This window comes from Euwallacea fornicatus, chromosome 3 (genome assembly GCF_040115645.1).
Source record: "Euwallacea fornicatus isolate EFF26 chromosome 3, ASM4011564v1, whole genome shotgun sequence".
In the NCBI taxonomy this organism is placed as follows: Eukaryota; Metazoa; Arthropoda; class Insecta; order Coleoptera; family Curculionidae; genus Euwallacea; species Euwallacea fornicatus.
In genome coordinates, this window is record NC_089543.1 from 2,366,773 (window position 1) to 2,387,336 (window position 20,564).

Here is a 20,564-nt window from a genome sequence, read left to right on the forward strand (position 1 = left end):
GAGTACACGCAGCTTTTTTAAGTGTCATTGTTTAGTGCGTCAATAGCAGCCAGATTTTTCTAGATACTTTAACAATAAAATTTATACGCATTATATCATAATATAATAATAATATTTCTTATGGTGCTGGAAAAAAAATGAGTAATCTATGAAAAAATATGTAACTTTGTAGCTTTTACACCGGGAGAACGACACGTGTTGCTTTGTGAAGTGAGTTGGCGAGTTTTATTATTAATAACTGCAAATAAATAATATGGGAAAATTCAATTGAAGTTCTAATCAATGTTAAGGGGCTCGATACAAAGAGAGTTTTGCACATATTTTTTCTATTTAGATAATTGTTATTTGCCAAGTATTTTATATGGAATCATTTGGTATGAGTTAAGTAGGAATCTAACTAGATGCCTAACAATTACGTTAGAGGCATAATATTCTTATGTAAAATATATGAAAATGACAGGTCACAATTTTGAACGATATTCAGCCGATTTTTTGACAAATTTGTGGAAAAGTAAATCAATACCTCAAACGAAACGAATAAAACAAAAATATATTAAATGTAGAAAGCGTCTATGGCAGAATATTCGCAAAAAGAAAAATAGCTACCTCATAGCATTTTTGTCGGGTTATTCATTCAAATATCTCATCAAAAAAACCAGTGAAAATAAATATTTGGAAAAACTGATTTTTGGTTTTTTACGCATGTCGATTCAAAGGTAAATGTTTGTCTTAGTCAAAGTTTATATCATTTCTCGTTGACGCGGAAATGATGTCACCATAAAAAAAAATTAAAAATGACTTTTTCGCTCGGATTTTAAAAAGTTGATGTTCACTTGTTTCGAAAACACACTTGGATATTCCGATCAAAAATTGTCAAATATGTCAATATGCGCACTCTGGTCCTTACTCTTGCACATTTTTCTGACTATTTTTGTTCTGAACGCAAAGACGACTAATGCCCGGTTGCACATACACATATCTGTATAACTCTGAGTGAAGTTTGACAGGTTCAAATAGGCCTTCGATGGAGCACTATAGGGTAAATAATCCTTTAAGTGAATGTAAGCGTTAATTACATCAATTGAAATATCACCAACCCATAAATTTCCGCCCATCAGACAGCCTCACATATCGCTGATTATTGTTATGATATACAGGCTTTCTCTTTTTAAATTCATTAATGAATATTTTATTACAGTAAAGAGCCTTCTAAGGGAAATAAAAAACCAGGGGGGGTCCAAACGGTACGCTCGTAATCTGAAACATATGTTAAACTCGAAGAATTAAATATATAATTTCATGGTTTATCGGGTGAAGAAGTGTTATTCGGTTATTCACTATTAAAAGAACCAGTTTTGTTGAAATGTGGCAAATTAATTTTTGTTTCGGATTACAGAAGGAAGTATATTTAAGATGTCATTATATTATTAATACATAGATCAGCAATATGTATCTTTTAACATTTAATGAACAAAAATTTATAAAAGTTTGGCTTTTTACAGTTTTTCTAAAACATAGTTTGTTTCATTTACAATATGATTGAGAACTTTAATATAGATTTGCAGAAGGCTATAAAGGATAAAACAAAGATATTTTGTTAACATAAATTTCTTTTATATTCTAACATATGCAAATTCTATATCGTTTTTTTAAGAATATTTTAGCACCTTTCAAAACTTAAATTGACTCTTCGGATTCCATCTTTCGCTCAAGCTCTTGGAGATTTCTTATTAATCGTTTTTACAGCTAAAGCCATAACCAAAGGCATAATCGAAGCCATAAACACTTTAGATTATATCACACACCTCACGCTGGAATTGAGCATAATGTGACGTCGCAAATTGCATGGATGGAATAATATATTGCGAGAGTTAGAGGTAAGAAAATCTATAAAATTATTCCTTGAAAGAAACGATTTAAAATCGCGAAAAATAAGCACAAAATAATTTATGGCAAACATTTATAAAATTGGCGTTGAAAAAAAACTCATAAAATGTTAAAAATCAATTAGAGCGACAATGACAGTTTATACAGTGTGTCCAGTTTGAGATTATTTACAGCACACAAAATCTAAATACAAAAACAATTGCACTGCTATTTTTCATGTTCTGACCGAAATTTCCAATTTTTAAACAGCACCTTCTGTATATCATTATTTCTATCTATGAGGCTTTTCATTTCAAACGTATATGGTTTAATGATATCATCTCTAATAGTTTCGATGTAGTAAAGAAATTCTGTTCCATAAGAATAAAGTGCTAGACAAAGAATACCGTTGAACCTATGCGAATATTATGGAATGGAAGTCCTTAATTGGCTTCGTTTATTATTAATTTTCACGCCAACGAAGAATTTTGTTTCATAACATTCACATAATTTCAAGGGTATTCTTTGTTTAGTATATTATTCTTAAGAAACTGAGGGCCTCATCTAGAGAAATAATAATGCACAGAGTTACAAATTTTTTTAAATGTAAGATTTGGTCATATCTCGAAAAGGTGATACTCGAATATTCTTAAAAAAAGTTTGTACAGCCTTTATAAGATTTTATATTTGATTCATCTTCTTAAGCTTTAAAAAAAAATCCAAGGTGTTATACGTTCTCGTGTACAGACCGTTTACATGGGGTTTCTATGGAGATGCAAACTAAAGAAAAAAAATAGCGTTTTTTTGTGGCTACTTCGAATGATACAAGAATTAGGTAAAAATGAAAAATAGAAAATTTAAAAATCCATCTTTAGAGACCCAAACCGTACCTCATACACACACACACACACACACACACACACACACACAACGATTCACTTATTCTTCCAAAAAATTTGACCATTATTTATTCAAGACATTTGTTTTGTAGGATTAAATAATAATAATAAAGTAATTTTTTATTTTTATATATAGGATGCCTCAAAATTAATGTACTTAAGTTTTCTTAAATATCTTAAAAATTGGGTTTACTATGTCTGTAATTCACACATCCATGCGGTTAAAACGTTCGGGAAAAAGCTGAACAAAAGAATATGAAACGCTATTTCTGTCAGATGGTTAAGAGGATTATCCCAGAGATAGTCTGGGCTATAATCATTTTTACCTGATTTTCGCTATCCATCAACGTTAATAGTCGTAAACTCTGGATCATCGCGTTTGGGTTCGATTTAAATATACCAGTCGATAAATAAGTTGGAGTTTTTACGTTCTATTTAAAAGAAACTGGTAGATTTTCAGATTAAAAGATTATGTTGAGCTGGAATGAATTATGGGGCTATAAGCTAAGCTTAATCCATCCGTTCCGTGTCGTGACACTGGAAATAATCCTCTATGAATGCCTCGAATTTACCATTTGTTAATGCACAGAAAATGTTTTCAAGAACTAGAAATAGTGTCCTTAATTTAACATCAACAACGCAGAATCAACAAGATAAATCTACCAGATCTACTTTAACCCTGACGTTTTTCGTATAATCATCCTGCTTAGTTTACTTAAAATTTCACTATTTATTCAGAAGATTATGATATTAGGAATCATACTGTTTAGCTACTGTAATACGTGCAAGCAGCCATTGTGGAAAAGTCATTTATAACAGCATTATCGCTATTTGGTAATATTTGTTTTGGCTTAAGTAATGGTTAAGATTTAAGCTAAAGTTAATTTTTGCTTCATAATTTGCTTCAATGGCGCCGAGTTTTATTAGTTCACTCTGCTTTATCATTATGTTCTCCGAAAAATACTAAAATATTTATTGGAATTTACAAAAAATAAGTTACTGAAAAATATGACTTTTTGACGATAAATTTATATACATACTAGGGGATACGTGTAAACCATTAATGTCATTGTACCACATACAAAACTCTAGAATATTCTTCTTTGAGTACTGAGAGATTTCGTTTAACTCTTTTCATCTTTTCAATGCAGCATTTGGGAGTACTATAAGTAATAAATACAACTGACTCAAACGATCTAGAGGAAATGGATGCAGCAAGGAGTTACCTGCATTCACTATTGTCGATGTGACATCATTTTGACGTTAGAGATGCGTTATGTGACTGCGTAATCGGGATATTATATGCCGTAAGGGGTTATCGTGACGCCATGCCCTCCATTTTTTTTCATGGATTAGTATCTCATTTGCCAAAATTCTGGAATAAAATTGCTAAACCATTGTCGCCATAACCAAATCATTATATTGAATGGTTGGGTTTTTAGATACTTTCCAACAGAAAGCAATTTCTAGTAATATAACGATGATGTATACCCATTACCAAATTATTGTTTTAAAACTGATTTACAAACTGTTTCTAAAATTGAAAATTCACACGTCAACAAATAGTAGTTAGTTTTTGTGTTTGCACTTTAATAAATCAATAAATACATATTTTAGTTTTTATGACCATGTAAAATACAGATTTTTAATATTTAAGAATTTAGATGATTAGTAAGGTAAACCCATGTATCATTTCGCTTTTTCGTACATATTACTAAATTCAGGTAGGTTCTTCCAATAAAAAATACAATATACCTATATTCTGTAATAAGATTTTTATAAACGGCATTACACGCTCATAGAGGACATTTTATGAACGTGGAGTAGCTCAAATTCTTAATCCACTAATATTAAAAATACCAATTTTTTAATTTACCGTTGTCTACATTTGAACTTGAATTTGAACATTTTAATGTTTTTTTTTCATGTTTGGAAATGCAAATTTAGGTCACAAATTTAATAAATTTGCCGTTCAGTGTTTAATGTCATTGTAGCTACTCCAAAGGTAAATTTTTCGGGTTAAACCATTTTTTTCTATAATTAATTAGGTGCGAAAATTACAAATCCGATTAGGAAAATCTGGACAAAAACTTGTGTTTACCGGTCTTAGTTACCCAATTAATAATTACTTATTCACTGCTTATCGTTTATCAATATATTTTTACTTAAAGAATAATAAATAAATTTTAAAATGGCATACTGCTAACGTGCATGTTTGATAAGTTCAATACTGAAGATTACTAACTCTTGAAAACTACATATCAATAGCTAGTGAGCATGAATTTACCTATGCTCTCTCGTCAAAATTCGGTAGATGTTAAATTTTTGGACATCTAAATGTGTAGAAAAATCAATCCCGGGCAAACGTTCATTGGTTTCACTAATTTCGCATATTTTTGAAAATATATTTAAATATGCTACCTGGACGAAATCTATGTGATTTTCAATGAATGAAAGTTAATTATAATTTTCAAGGAGTTCCTCATCACTGAAGAGCATTAATCAATCGTTGGATATGTTTAACAGTGAAACTACCTGTTTCATAATTCCCCTCTATATGTTTCTGAATGTGAACATTTGCAATAATCTACTAAATATGTTAAACTTTAACAAAGGAGATTTGAAAGCTATTGTTCCAGAAACCTCGTGTGCCGTGGAAACGAGGGCACAAAGTAAAGGGAATAGCGGACAAATGGATGCGAAAATATGGAAAAACATGTGATCCGCGAAAGGAGAACGTCAAATCTGGAGGGATGAATAATTTTCCTGAACCCTTTGTTGCCTGTGGGACATACCTTGCCGTCGAACCGCCTCTCTCCTGCGAGAAAACCCCGCCTACATATCTATTCATTTGGCGTCTGGACGCCAACGGGCGCAGGCGTCGGATTACCTTTTCAAACTTTCTTTAAGAATTTATTTTCGTTAAACGTTCACGACGCTTAGCTCGAGGAACGACGCGGAAAAATAGCGGAACTGCGAGAGGGAGTGAAAGAGATGCCACGCGAGGATTTCACCGATTGATCCCGGTGTCGCAGGATCGGATCGGATTGAATCCCGCGGGCGGGATATCGGCAGGACGGCCATATTCATTAAGAAAAAGCGTTGGGTGATCGCTTTTAAAAAGCGTTAAACGTCTTGGTGGCTCACTTACACTGTTGCCGAATCTACCTGTTTTTCCAGGAAAAAATCCTAGACTTAGCATCCTTTACTGAAACTGCAGCAAACTACCCTGTTCTTATATCCAGTCACATTAGACGTTTGAGCAATTTAGAACACCGCGCGTATGTGCCTGATACCCCTCAAGGAAATGCGCAATGCTTACTTCTCTAATTTCCGTCGATAGATTTTCTAGAAGCTTTGCGATAGACTAATAATGGTTTTGACAATTCTAGGTGATTAATTATGTCATTAATTCAATGGTGAATATGTAAACGACTATAAGCAAAAAAAAATCACGTGAATTGGTATCTACGTTTGATTCGTTACAGAGACACAGAGTGTTAAAGATTGAAATAGCATTCCGTTTTCCTTTCTAGGTTTTCCAGTTCGTGAGATATCTAGGTGAAATTTGGCATATATGTTATTTCTTGTTGGCTACTTCATTAGCTGCACTTCATTAGCAGTCTCCCTTTCACTGCCCAGAACATTTTTGTAGCGCGCCAGTAAGCATCCACTCCACCTTTTACAGTTTTGACTTGCTCGTTCAACTTCAAAAATGTAGCAATTTGAATTTCATAATCCAACCTAACTCAAAAATATTCAAAAATAAAGGAAATCTTTCACTACTTTCGGGTTATATGAACACATGTTAACAATGCCATTCTATGTTAGCCATAATTTGATGTATCTGGAAATCTAAATGAGAACTAGAGCTGGGTGGGGATTTTCCAAATAGCTGATTTGCTTGACTGCTAGTCGAGATAGCAGTGATAGTCTATAGCAGTTATTTTTGCTGTAAGTTACCACGCAAGGTAGTGGAAAGTGGGGTTTCGAATTCATTAAACCAATATAGTTTTCAGTCGAAATCATTTTTAATGTTTTCAAGTTTAGGAAGATAATAGGTCTCAATTCGGCATTAAAGAAACATGTATATCAAAGATAAATATAAAACGTATCGACAATTTAACCAGAAGCGGCACCTTTTAAATTTCCTTGCATTCGTCGTACAAATAACCCAAAACTTTCATACTTAACCAAAAATATTTTTTCTTTCTTCAAAAAAGAAAATACACAATGCAATATATTTTTTGCTATCGTTCACTATCAGGAAAAGACACAGACCTTCTCGACGAGCATGGTATTCGATAGACATATGAGACCCTGAAAAACTGTACCTCACCTCAAAACTCATTAGGTTTTTGATAGGCTTAAACTCTCTGCCTTTGACACATAATTTTTTTTTATATTGCGCACACTCACACGGTCATTATTGGCGCATGCGATAATGAGACATACATCCACGCGCATCTAGGTACCTATTTATGAGGTATGTCTAACTGCAATTATATATTTCATGGAAGGGGCAATCCGGCAACCACGAAGCTCTTCGGGGGTGGTGCGAATTCCGGAGCTGTCCGTTGCCACCACTGTCGTGGTTTTCTTCCCGATTCCGGTGGCTCCGGACTCGGAATCGCGCGCTCACTCAGTATTCAGTATCGCTTTAACCGTCGTATAAGTGGTATTCGCTCGCCGGCATTTCAAACCAAAAGTCACGTTGTCGACGTAATTGAAGATGTATGGGGACTTTTGAAAATGTCTTGTGATTATTAAAAATTCGCATGATTTGAGAGATGGCAATGGACTTTCAGAGTGCCATGGAGACGTTCGCGGAGGCCTGGGTGGCTGCCAGCATCAAAGGGGCTCCCATTTCGGAAGTTTCAACTCAGGTAAGAGTTTTGAAAAATATCACTTTTTTCCAAAACATTTTTGTTTTAAATTAGACACACAAGGCGTTAATGAACTTTCTTTACATTTTCGTGAATAATTAGAATGATATAAATATTTATTTCATATAGCGGCTTATCGCACACAATTATTCTTAATCAGACAATTATGCGATAGTATTTGAGAAAAGTTTATGTGACATTAGAGTTAATTCTGAATGTGTCTAGTTTGCAGTTTCTTACCCTTCTAGGTATAAAGTTCCTAAGAAAAAGACGCATTAAACTGTGCTAGTGTTGAGTTCACAAAAATGTCTGACAAGGTAGTTACTCAGTTTTTCCACAAGTGTTTTGCCGTTGAAGCAATTTTCAAAACCTGAATTTTCGATAAAAGATAAAAAATCTTTAAGATAATCCCAGCCCGAATAACGTTTAAAACCATCGCGAAGAAGGAGCTGAAGAGCTTTCATCTTCAAAGTCGTCACTCAGGTAAAAATACTTTCATCAGGGGGCCTAATCTCTTTTAGGGCTATTTTTAATACTAGTGTTTCAGTTTTTATAATGGCCCAATTACGGGAACTTCGGTCTCGGCCAAAGAAGTGCTGTATTTTTTAAGTTCATCAAGGGAATCCGTATTGGGCCTACTAATTAAAGTTTGTCTTGACCAATGTTCAGTGGGTTTAGGTCGGAGGTCACGGATTCTTAGGGATTCAAATAAGCTACTGTAAAAGGAAATGAAAAATATTTTTCTAAAATTTTTCTAAAATTTAGTAAATGTTTATGTTTTTTGTCTTTGTGGGGTGAAAAGCATTTTATCCTTCCACATTGGGGTACAGGCTTTTGTTGTATCTATAAACAAATATCTCAAAAACACATTGATAAACGCTTTCATTTGCTGTAAAAATACTTTATGCATTTAATTATGATTTTCAAATACGAATTTTTTCCAACGAACTTCAACTACAGACAAAAAATGTCTGAATCCTGTAGCTTCAACAAGTTAAGCACATTTCATTTTTTCGAAATAAGAATAGCTCCTGTAGCCTAAGCAAGTATATCAGAATCATAATGATAGATTTCACAGCACTTAAGGAAACTAGGGAAGAAACTTATTTTAGTTAACTTTTGAAATGCGATCTATGTCTAATTTTTTTTTATGCATGCAAGAATTTTTGAATCCATTACCTATTCCTAAATGTCTTTTAACGTTTATAACTGAAATTACAAATGGTTACGCATTGGCATTGATTAGAAGATTTTTCAAAAATTGAATAAATGTCAGCATCCCAAGCTAAAAAAGCATTTTATCCGACCAATAAGCAAAATCTCAAAAACACCATGATGGACGAGTTTACCAATACGGTCACAAATAAACTAATTTCAGTTCAATTTTTAGTCGGAAATTTCCTGCGATATATTTATGTTATAAGTTAAAAGTTATTACTTCTCAATTGATTTGAACACACTAACATGAGACAAATAATTTTCCAACATTAGCATTAATTACGAATTAATTACCCGTAGTTCGAATCTGAGGTGATAAAGACCCATCCTGGTCTCACTCTCCTTGTCGGATTTTAAAATAAGTGTCTTAAAGGCACATTAATACGCGTGTCTGTACTTTGCACGTATAAACTAATATATCGTATTAATTAGATACTCAGCCATAAACGCATACTTAAAAATAATTATTGCTAATTATTGGAGGGCAATACGTTAACTGAATTACACTTTTCTTGTTTTATGTTAATGATATAAAAATCTTCGGAATTATTAAATATCAAATGAATGTTTTTCGCAGTGAGGGCTTCGAATTATTTTTGCAATATGGCACTAACGGATCAACGGAGAATATTATTGATACACCTCTGTTTCTCTTCAGTTAAAGCTGATCATCACAAGCGACACTTCTCGGTGTTAACGTTATACGAGTGTTAGGTGTGATTTCTAATCATTCAATTAATGTGAATTCAGTCAATTAGTAATGTTTGATTAAAATCTTCTGCTCAACTGTAAAATTTGTAATATATTGGATCTTTGTGTGTTTACCGACAATAATTTCCGATGCAAATGAGTTGGTGAAACGTCAATAGGGAATTCATCCATAGTCCACGTTAATACCGGATTGGGGTAATCCTAGGTTAGCCGTGTATAAGCACATTGTATTATAAATGGAAATCGATGTATTTCACTTTGCGCTGAATCATCATTAAAGGATAATTTTGGATTTGTGCCTGTCCGTTCGTTTTTTTCGATAAATTATTTAAAAATCGCCAAATATCGGATCTAGATCAGGGGCAGTAAGCTCATTATTCCGAATATTCATTGTTTTTTTTTTCCATTTATTCACCAATGATAGTGTCCCAAAATTAATGTCTTAAATGATATATGTAATATGTATTGTTGTAGGTCACTTAGGCGTTTATTCACTACGTTGTTGATGCACTTTCAAGCCAAAATTAGTTAGTGAAACATTTGTTTGGTGTTTACAATAGTGATCCATTAATTATTGCTAGTTTGGACGTGTTATTTATATATATAATGAGAACCCTTAAACAACAAAAAGTCTGGAAATGGATTTTGTAGTTGGTCATAGCGATTTTTATACTTTTCTTGGTCACCTGTAACTTAAACCTACAATGTTGCTTGATCATTAAGAATATGCACTGGACATGTTTTCCAGCCGCATTATAATTGTTTTCAAGTGTTTATTAATATACATATAGGTTAAGAGCAATTATTATATTAACGTCTTGCTAACTGACAATAATTATTGTTAACCATCCATTAGTGCAAAATGGTACGGAGGTAATCATTCAAGGTTTCAAAAAATAGCTTAAACTTTAAACCTTAGATCTTAGAACTTTACACTTAATTATATTATTTATAATATCAATATTTGACGTATGTACTATCTATATTCCATGCTGCTAAAACCAATTAGATATTATGTGACACTGCATTTTTTTCGCTCTTGTTTACTGCGAAGCAATTACTTATTACTTACACGAATTTAATGGAAAATAAGGTATTAATAATTATTTTCTTTAATAATCCATTCAATTAATGACGTCAATGACAACTTAGCAAATTGTCATAATGATATGCAATGTTAAATCTGAGGGGCACGTTTTTATTGCACCCCAATTACACACGCAAGGAAAGGTTTATTTGAAGCAATTAAATAAATGTGATATGTACTTATTATCGTCTGTGGAAGATTTGTCAGCAGACAAAACAAACGAGTTTGTCCATTGCAGGTTTATGAATTAATTTGTACATTTCCTTCTTTATCAAATTATGTGTATAGGATCCATTGTTTATTATTCCATCGCGTCCATTCATAGCATTGAAGACTTTCGTGGCGGTTTAGTCTTAACTCTTTTTTTTTTATCGTGAAAAATGTATTTTTAATCTTGATTCCCATTTAGGAGTGCGAAGATCGTGGTAATATAATGGATGACTTAATTAAATTGTGATATGATCAATTGATTGCGAAGAAGATCTTGACCGTGGCTTTATTTATGTTTTATCCATCATCATCTTAGAGAGTGACGTGCCCAAAGTATGTTTATTTTGGATTTATCCTGATTAATCCTGACTTCCATTTAGTCATCATAACTTGTCCTAGATACATAGTCTCTTGTTTAGTTTCATCTTGATAAACTGGTATCTTAATTTCAACATTTGATATAATTAATCTACGGTTAGAAGTTTGGATCTTGAATTTTTCTGCCTAACCGTACGAGTCGTTCAAGCTGAGTATTTCAGTATTCATCCATCTGAAGTGTAAAGCTGTTAAGATCATTTTCGAATATGGGATTATAGAAATTTTTATAAAGATTTTATATAGAGTATTGGAATAATTCCTTGAAACATCTAATCATTTTTTAAAACTCTATCGACCAAAAGAGACTTTGTTAACACTTTTTATTCCGACGCTTTGCGTCCAATGTAAAAAATGCAAATTTACCTCGATGTGTTTAAATAAATAATTAAAACTTCCTTTGGAATTTCTTACAAATTTTCAAAAATATTTTTACCAATTACTATTTTCCATTGGTAACTGTCTAATCTGGGACCAACTTCAACACTAGGAACCACATATGCGAACTAGCGACTTCCGAAGTGCAGTTACCGCACCTTCTCTTACAGGTAACAAAGTGGCCTGTATGTCATAAACTTGAGGAGATATTAGTCTCGTTTACATACGCTTATGAAGCTCTTTGGCATAATTTATTTCATACAATGTTTGAGCTAAATTGCGTGATGGGTTTGGGAGATATCCATCGTCAAAGCTTATAAAAAGCCAGGATACCATGTCATCGCTTAAACATTTTTCAAAATTTTTGGAATCTATTGTTCAATGTCTCTGTTCATATGTCGGACATTCGTTCTATATCGACTCTGAGCGTCTCCAATGAGCATGTAGGACTCTGGAAATGCAGCATACAGACCCTTTTCCCAAAAGGAGTTTCAATTGCAGAATAAACTAATAACGTACTGGTATCTCGAAAACTTGAGAAGATATTAGAATATCATTTACATATGCTTATGAAGCTCTTCGAAACAATTCAATTGATATAAGTTTTGTACTAGATTGCTTCGTGGGTTTCGGATATATGAACGGCCGAAAATTGGCAAACGTCAGGAAATAAACCCTCTGCGCCTATTCGCCTTTTGAAAATTCTTGGGAAATAATTTGACAATCTTTTTGTTTATCATTGAAATGGAGTAGCTAGAACCGTCTTCCAAAGACGGTGTGAAAATTTAAGAGTAAATTAGAAAACGTCCCTGTGTCTCGGAAACTTAAGCAAATATTACAACCTCGTTGGGGCATACTTGTAAAGCTCTACATATTTTATGGCCCTGTTAAACAATTCATTTGATATAATTCTTGAGCTAGATTGCTTCGTGAGTTCGTGTATCTCGAAATTTTTAAGAGATACTACAACCTCGTTTAAAGCTCATCGAGGCGATTAATTTGAATAATTTTTAGACCCAGATTTCATAGCTCCTCGAGATATTGCCGACGAAAATGGGGAAATATTCAAAAGTAGATTCTCTTCTTTGACAAATCATTCCTAATGTTTGGATAGTTTTTCCAATTGACGATAACCCCGAATGAATGTCAACGTGGCATTTTCCTATCGGAGGACTCCCAATTTCCGTAGAATTCATTAGAAAGCCTAGGAGGAGAATTTATCTGATCTCCATGATGCATTGAGGGAATCCAGTGCATGAGAAGTTCTCGGTCTTAACAACTGAATATTCGACAAATACAACTTTGTTGTGTCTTTTGGGAGAGTGCTTCCCTGAGATAGTAGTCCTGATACCGAAATCCTGTTTTCTTAAGCACCTTTCTCTCTCTTTGAATCAAAAACCGATATATTCCTTTTATCACAAAAATGAGGAAATCTTGACTAGTGTTTCTATAGATATTCCTAATCAAAACATTAAAAATTGGGTCAAATCTGGTGGGTAGTTGTCTTAATCTTCCGATAAAAGTCTGTTGGTGCAACGTCGAAACAACTGACTACCCATTATAAATATCTTTGCTTAGGTTTATCTGAGAGGTTCCGACTAATTACTATTCGTAACGAATAAAATCTAAAATAGCGTTTACTAACGTTTTGATGATAAAATAGTGCACATTATTAAGTTTTTTTCGAGCCAATAATCCCCTTAATTATCTCGAATAAGTTCGTAGCAAAAACCTGGCTTATCTTCGACTTGCAACATTTTAAGTTTTAAGTAATGACGCACCTATTTTGTATACCCGCTTTATTATACCCCGCATGATTGTTTTCATTTTATCCAATGCTTTCTGAGAAGCTCATAAAATTGATTGACCCCACGGAATTCTCATCAAATGTACAACATTATTTTTTATTAATACAGCACAATATAATTGTAGAGTGTCAAAACAAACACCGAAATATGTGGCAAATTTCGTGCCTGATTCTAAGAAATCGAAAAGGTGACACTAATACTTTTCATTAGCTCAGTCATCAATCTAAACAGTCATGCAATGCCTCGCCATTTTGTTGTTTAAAGAAAGAAATATACTAGTGAAAGGTTCGAAGAGTAAAATGTCTTTTTCAATTTTCCAAGCAATTTTTGCATACGTGGGTTAATGTAAAGCAAGCCTTAAAAATCCATTACTGTAACGATTCGATATAGGAATAAATAAAATTCTCAATTTTAATATCACTACTCGAACGAAATTTCGAAATGATTACAGCATAATCCATTTAATCGGCGTTTCAAGTGTTTTCTCAGATTTTATTTTCCTTATACGTCGCCCATTTTGTTGATTTAAATTATAAGGCCGCTATCAGAAATAAATAAACACGATCTACAAGCCGCATGTTTATCCGAGATTAATGAAATATACCGCCGCATTACATTTTTCTATCGATAAGGAGCTTTCGCATAAGTAAATTCGTGCTATGATTTTTAAAAATGCATTATTGTACAGGTTAAAAGTAGGGTAAGTATCGGAATAATCTCGCGAACAGATAGCACTTAGGTCGGTTTTGGATTGTTTGATTACTTTCAAAAAGGCATGTGAGATTACATGCATGTGTTAATGTTGCAGACCTTCCTTGAATGTGCCCTGGGACGAATTTACGTTCAGCAGTACGTGCGCTGATCTGCATCCTAAAATTAGCATTATGTAACAAAGCATTGAAAAATGTAACGTTACAATACGCAAATATCCGTAATATACAGCAAACTTTTTGTATGCGAAATTGGCTAAAAGCAAATTAGAAAATATTGTATATCCGGATAGAGAGAGTGGAAATTTGTGATTACAATATATGTGTTTATAAATCCAATTACAAAATGAATTTACTAAAATACGAAAAATCGAATTATGCAGAGGGTTAATTGAGTTTACTGCGGATTTGCTGTGACTAATATGCACCCTGTTTTTTATGTTTACTTTCAATCGCCACAATTAGCCAATGAATGTTCATCAAGGCAAAAGTCTGCATATAATTACAATATAATTATACACTTAAGTCATAGATAATAATTGCTACAAAATCTTAGCCCTAAGTACCATAAACACGTGGCTTGCAAAAAAACTACTTGTGCTCGAAGCTATTACAGCTAATTATTAAATTTTGCAATATTATTTTAATACAGAAATCCTGTCACTAAAATTAACAGAAAATAATATGTATTTAAATTTTGAACCAGAATAATTCCCTTTAGCATTAGTAAATCGGACCAATAAAATCAAACAAAAATTATTGTTCAATCCGTATGTTAATCCTCTAACCGATATAATATATTTTATCTGTGTAAACAATAATTAAAAATGCATAATTAAAAGCAGACTCAAAGATTATGACTATCAATAATTTTTAACCAAATAGGGTACCTACAAGCGATTAGGTACATTTAATAAAATTGATTGGTTTTGGGGGATAGGCGGAGTAAAAATGACCATATTCTGAACATACTGCGAATATCGGTATGAAAAAGTGATTTCAACGTAAACGGGCAGGTATTTTTGCATGTTTTAAAAGATCGCAAAACTTTTGTTTTTCGAAAAGAGGCGGTGAGGAGACTCTTTAAGGCAGCTCAAAACGTCGATTCAGCTTGATTACCTGCAATATAGTTATTTTCTTCTCTTTTTGAACTTATAACGAATATAATCAACTTTGAATTCTGATGTGAACTTGAAACTAATTTTCCACAGGTAAATAATGCTTTAAATGTCATACAATTAGGTCACAATTCGATGAGAGATTCAAAGTGTACTACTACATTTCCTACAATTCGTAGATCCTTCTTGCACCAAGAAAAATTAGTGAATTAGTATAGCACTCTATATCCAGCCTTGAAGTGAAAACCCCTTGAAGGCTGGACATAGACTGCACCTTTCGTACTCAAATGTTTGATCCCGATTCTGTAAGTCAGAACCACAGCAGATGCTGCAGCTTGGATAAATTTGAATTATGGAAAAGAAAACTGTCATCCTATATGCATCAGCCTCAAAAGAACTCATTTTATAACCTCTGAGTTGTTTTGATATCAAAATGTGTCCAAATACTGATAAACTGTTAACATCACTTACAAGTTAATTGTTTATGTAGCTTTTTTTTTCATTAAACCCCTAAAAATATAGTCTTTGCATGAACTGTCTGTTAAAAATCCATCTTGTGCTTGTCCCAAGGATTACAATTTATTTTGTGAGTTAGATGCTCTGGCACCCCGGAGTCCTGCTTGCAGTGTTCTCCTCATGTCCTCCCAATATTATTTCGGCATTTTTTAGTTTTTAAACCTAAGTGACAATTACATCCCGAGTTATATGTACTGCTGTAATCCAAAATAAAACGATTTTTTTCATAAAATTATAAATCTTTATTTATTCTTTCAAATAAATTTTATCGCCTTCAGTCCTCGAAACACTTACAGAAGTCTTTTTCCGGGATGGCCTTCAATACTTTCTTCGATTTGTCTTTTATCTCCTTAATCGAGTCGAAACGGTGTGCTCGCAGTGGTCTTTTGAGCTTGCTGAGCGGTCAGAAGTCCAACGGTGCTAAATCAGGCGATTACGGTGGTTGTGAAATGATATGGGTTGAGTTTTTGGCAAAGTATTCTCGAGTCACAAATACAGTGTGGGACGGTGCATTATCGCGGTACGAAAACCAAGGATTTTTTTGTCCATAATTCTGGCTCCTTGAGGCATTTAACTTCACGCAAACGACGCATAACGCTCAACTAATATTCCTTGTTAACAATTTGGTCGGACGGAAGAAATTCATAACGCACAAGAACGTAATAATCGGAAAAAAAAAACTGTGAACATGACCTTAATTTTTGAGCGACTTTAGTGCGGTTTTTTCGGTCTTGGTTCGTCAGTCTTTGTTGCACGAATAGATCCAAGTCTCATCTCCTGTAATGATGCGTTTTATAACGTCCTATTAATCCGATATCATTGTTTAACAGATTTCAATGCGAAGGTTTTTGTTTTTTTTTAAGTAGGTGTTTTTGGAACTAATCGAGATTTGACGCGTTTAAGGTAAAAAATATCTTTTAAACTTGTTAGATTTGATCCAAATGAACTGTCCGTAGCATTGGCAGGGTCTCTAATTGTCATTGTGCATAAAATATTTTATTTCCTTGGTGTAGCTTTCATCGGTAGATGCTGATGGTCGTCCGGGACGCTGTTCGTCTTGAACTCTTTTTCGGCTTTCTTTAAAGTCCTTGTACCACATGTGAAAAATTTTTCGCACCATAGCTGTATCATCAAAGGCTTTTTGCAACATCCTTAACGTTTACGCGGCGGAATATTCATTCTGCAAATAAAACAGCGCAAATTCTTTGCCCAACAAAATCAGGCGTTGTAAAAATCGAAAAACTTACTTCTCTATTTTTAGAAAAACACGTATAGCTCTGCAGCAATTGAATAAAACAACATGAAATTTAGCATAAATGTCACAGACAGTACTACACACCTACAAAAAAAAATCATTTCATGCTTTTATAGTACTCGCGAATTTTAAATAGAAAAATTACCTTATTTTTTTATCACAACAATATGCATATGTACATAGATACAAATTCCTGTAGGCAGTTTACCTGCTTCATCACCCAAATTTGCGTTGAATAGAAACCGATTTGTTGTGCAAACACGGGTAAAAACATTTCGGCTTAATTCATAATAATCCGGATTAGCTTGTTAAATTAGTCTACATTAAGATAAAATATTTTATATGTCTGTTTTAGCCAAAGCCCTTCATAATTAATCTGTGAGAGCGCGTTTACTGTATATTACATTACGTATTAGAAGTAAAACCGAAACCGTCTAGTCAGCTGCTTAATGGCGTCTGGTCAAGCGTGTATACCACCTGTATAATGTCATACTACATGCGGTCCCCTAATGTAATAAGAATTCCCATAACCTTATTGTAAACAGCCTGACCCACACAATAAACGGCATTGGAACATATAGTTATATTAGGGTGGAACCAAAAGGTACCTTGCCCTTCTAGGTTTTCTAATTAAACCGGCATATGCGGAACCAAAAAGTACTTATATAGACTGATGTTTAATCACGAACCATTATTATACCACGAGTAGCTTGAACTGTTTTTAATGTCTTAAGGAATGCAACTAAAATGTTCAAATCATCTAAAAATGAAAAAAAGTAATTGCGTTCATCAGAACTCGTTATCACCACCATTGTTTAATATAGTCCTACCGGGAGTTTCAGAATATGATCTTCTGGCCACACGTAAAGCAATTAAGATTATGCAGAAAACCTTATTACAACATTTTCCTTAAAGGTCATTTTGTGTAAATATGACGTCTTAAAATAAGAGCTTTTAAAATTACCTTTTTCTGATTGATTTCAATATGAAAATTTTAAGAATTCATGACGAGAGAAAGTGTATATTAAGTAACGAATATTAATTTTCTAGTCTCACCAATGGTGTGCCTACCAGTACATCGCTGTGTAGCGGTGCTACACAGCGATAGCTTATCGCACTAATGAAAACTAGTAGGAAAAGGAAGAAACATCAGAGTTGATATTTTGTCTCAATTCAAGCAAATTCAATTTCAAGCTATTGTAGCTCGCATTGAACGCCAGAGCGAAACCGCAAGATACACCACTGCACTAGTAAGCAATAAGTCGGACTATTTTTAATATCAAATTTTACCGCATTTCACTCATTCATTGTTCGCATGTCTATTTTCAAGTGTAGACCTGGAATGAGAAGAAATTTATTATTGATTTAATGCTCAAAAAATAATTACTAGGACTTTTCAATGAACCAGGAGAGCCAGCGCTGATCTTTTGGGAGACAGTAATTTGACTTAAAAATTTTTCAAGTTCCCCAACATACCTATATCCCCGCGAAAAACCGCTAGTTACACCACTGGTAGCGGCATCAGATTATTTTCTCTATAAAATATTGCCGCATTTCTCTCATTGGATATCCCTTTTGAAACCCGTTGTTTTTAGCTATTTATTTTTGAAGCTACGCCTCGATCCATTTCAATGGTATACTATTTGTATTCAACTTCAGCTAAATTCGTATATAATAGTTTTATTCCGTCATGATTAACCCTACAACATATCCTATTAGTTTATCCGGTGAAACCGAATAATCGTTACCTACGAGGCTACACACTTCCTAAATTATCAATTTTCTGGCTGGTTAGGGAAGACTCGGAACTTGGATTAATAGAAAAATTGACACCAACTGTAGGGAGAGTAAAATCTTATGGAGTGTTACTATAGGAAAATATTGGCCATAAACAAGGCACTCTGATGGATAAAGTCTAATACGTATAAACTACTTAAAAGGTTTTCTCGCAAGAAGAGGGGTGATCGGCTCTATTCTGGAAATGATAAGACTGAAGTCTAACCCTCTCGTTTTATATCCTTAGAGACCCCCTTTTTATTTCGTACGACCCGTCAAGATATAAGAAGATCTGCATGACTCATAATTCGCTTAATCCCTATATAACAAGCATTTGTATGCCCGATTTTTAAACCCTAAGTATTCTTAGTCTTTGAAATTATTAACTAAGCTGATCAAGAGCAACTCCGTCGTATTTGTATTATAAAAATAATCTTCCATACAGTCGTCATCTACATAGAGGTGTACTTCTCCAGATTAGTTTCCTGTATAGACGTTAAAGCAAACAACGTTTATTATGGCTTTTGTTTGGAATGCTAATTAAGTAACTTTATTAAGCTTTTTCGAGGGATCAAGTAATGCTGGCATTAGGGGAAAACAATGGATAATATTTTTGGAAGCTGCAAGATAAACTTTCAGGGCAAAAAATATCTTAATCTGCAGTTGAATTATTTATAATGGCCCTAAAGTTTGCTTTACTCTAAATTGCACAATACATTATATCCATGAGTTTTAAATCTTGTTAAGCTGTTTGTATGAGCTCAAACGTGTAGTAAAATGCGTCAAACTCTACGGGAACCAAAGGAGCTTTACATATGTAACTTTTGCAGGATTTAATCCAACAATATCTCCATCATAACGCGAAACAGAATAAAATCATTTTCTGATAATAATGGATTTTAGTGCGTACATGCAAGGCCATTATTTATAAAACAAAATAAATTATATATCAGGATTATCCGTAGTTTGTATTATGCTTCCTGTGAGTGGGATTACCACTATTTCCGCAAGCCTGATATCATTCATGCTCCAGTAATACGCACAGATTAAAAACGTTTGTGTGTATGTATGTGTGGCTTCAATAATAAATATTTATTCAGTGTAGCTTTTTTGATGTCTGGACCCAACATTTTATGCGATTGCTTGAACATTGTTGAAATTCAAAGCTGCGCAAGAACTTTTGAATTTTGTATAGCATTGGATGAGAGTACACGAGCCGTCAGCCTTAACAGAGAGGCCAGCAAATTCTTGAGACCTTAGAAATATAGAAATATCTGCCCTTCAGGAATAGGTTCAACTGTCGGTTAGGTGATCTGCTTTTTTTGGTACAAAGGTGGTTCCAGATAAAAAGTCGGAACATTCAGAATGTATTATTAGATCTCCCAAGAATCTAGCTACCTTCGATAGAAGGAAACTGACTAAGGCAAATCTCAATTTCAACATTTGAAGTTGAATTAAGGTCCTGATTTTGTCAGGACAACAGTTAGTACACCCTTAAAAAAATTGATTCCATTTGAAATAATTCAAGTACTTAACCGTAGTTTTTCCTAAAACATAACTCTCTCTAAATTAAGAAACTGCCCAATATAAAACCTCAATTTCATGATTTAACCTGGAAGTAAACTCCTGGTAAACTTATCAGAAAGTTCGTTATTAGGCCCTTCGAAAAGGTATGGCTTTGTCTTCCCAGAGTATCATTATAACGCTATTTTTGTCGACAAAATAACTGCTTTTGCAGCAAAAAGAAGCTG

The 20,564-nt window shown here is 33.6% G+C and overlaps 1 protein-coding gene across 2 annotated transcripts in view; it reads left to right on the top strand.

Moving 5' to 3' along the window:
- Positions 1-7,298: 7,298 nt before the first annotated feature.
- dve (SATB1_N and homeodomain domain-containing protein dve) overlaps positions 7,299-20,564 on the top strand; it is a 44,766-nt gene continuing 31,500 nt past the window's right edge. The window contains exon 1 of one of the 2 annotated variants that reach the window (XM_066302092.1): positions 7,299-7,651. In XM_066302092.1, the coding sequence (XP_066158189.1) occupies positions 7,556-7,651 (96 nt within the window). In that variant the 5' untranslated portion in view covers positions 7,299-7,555. Of the gene's footprint in view, positions 7,652-7,907; positions 7,969-20,564 lie in introns of those variants that run through there. The other variant, XM_066302093.1, reaches the window with a different exon arrangement.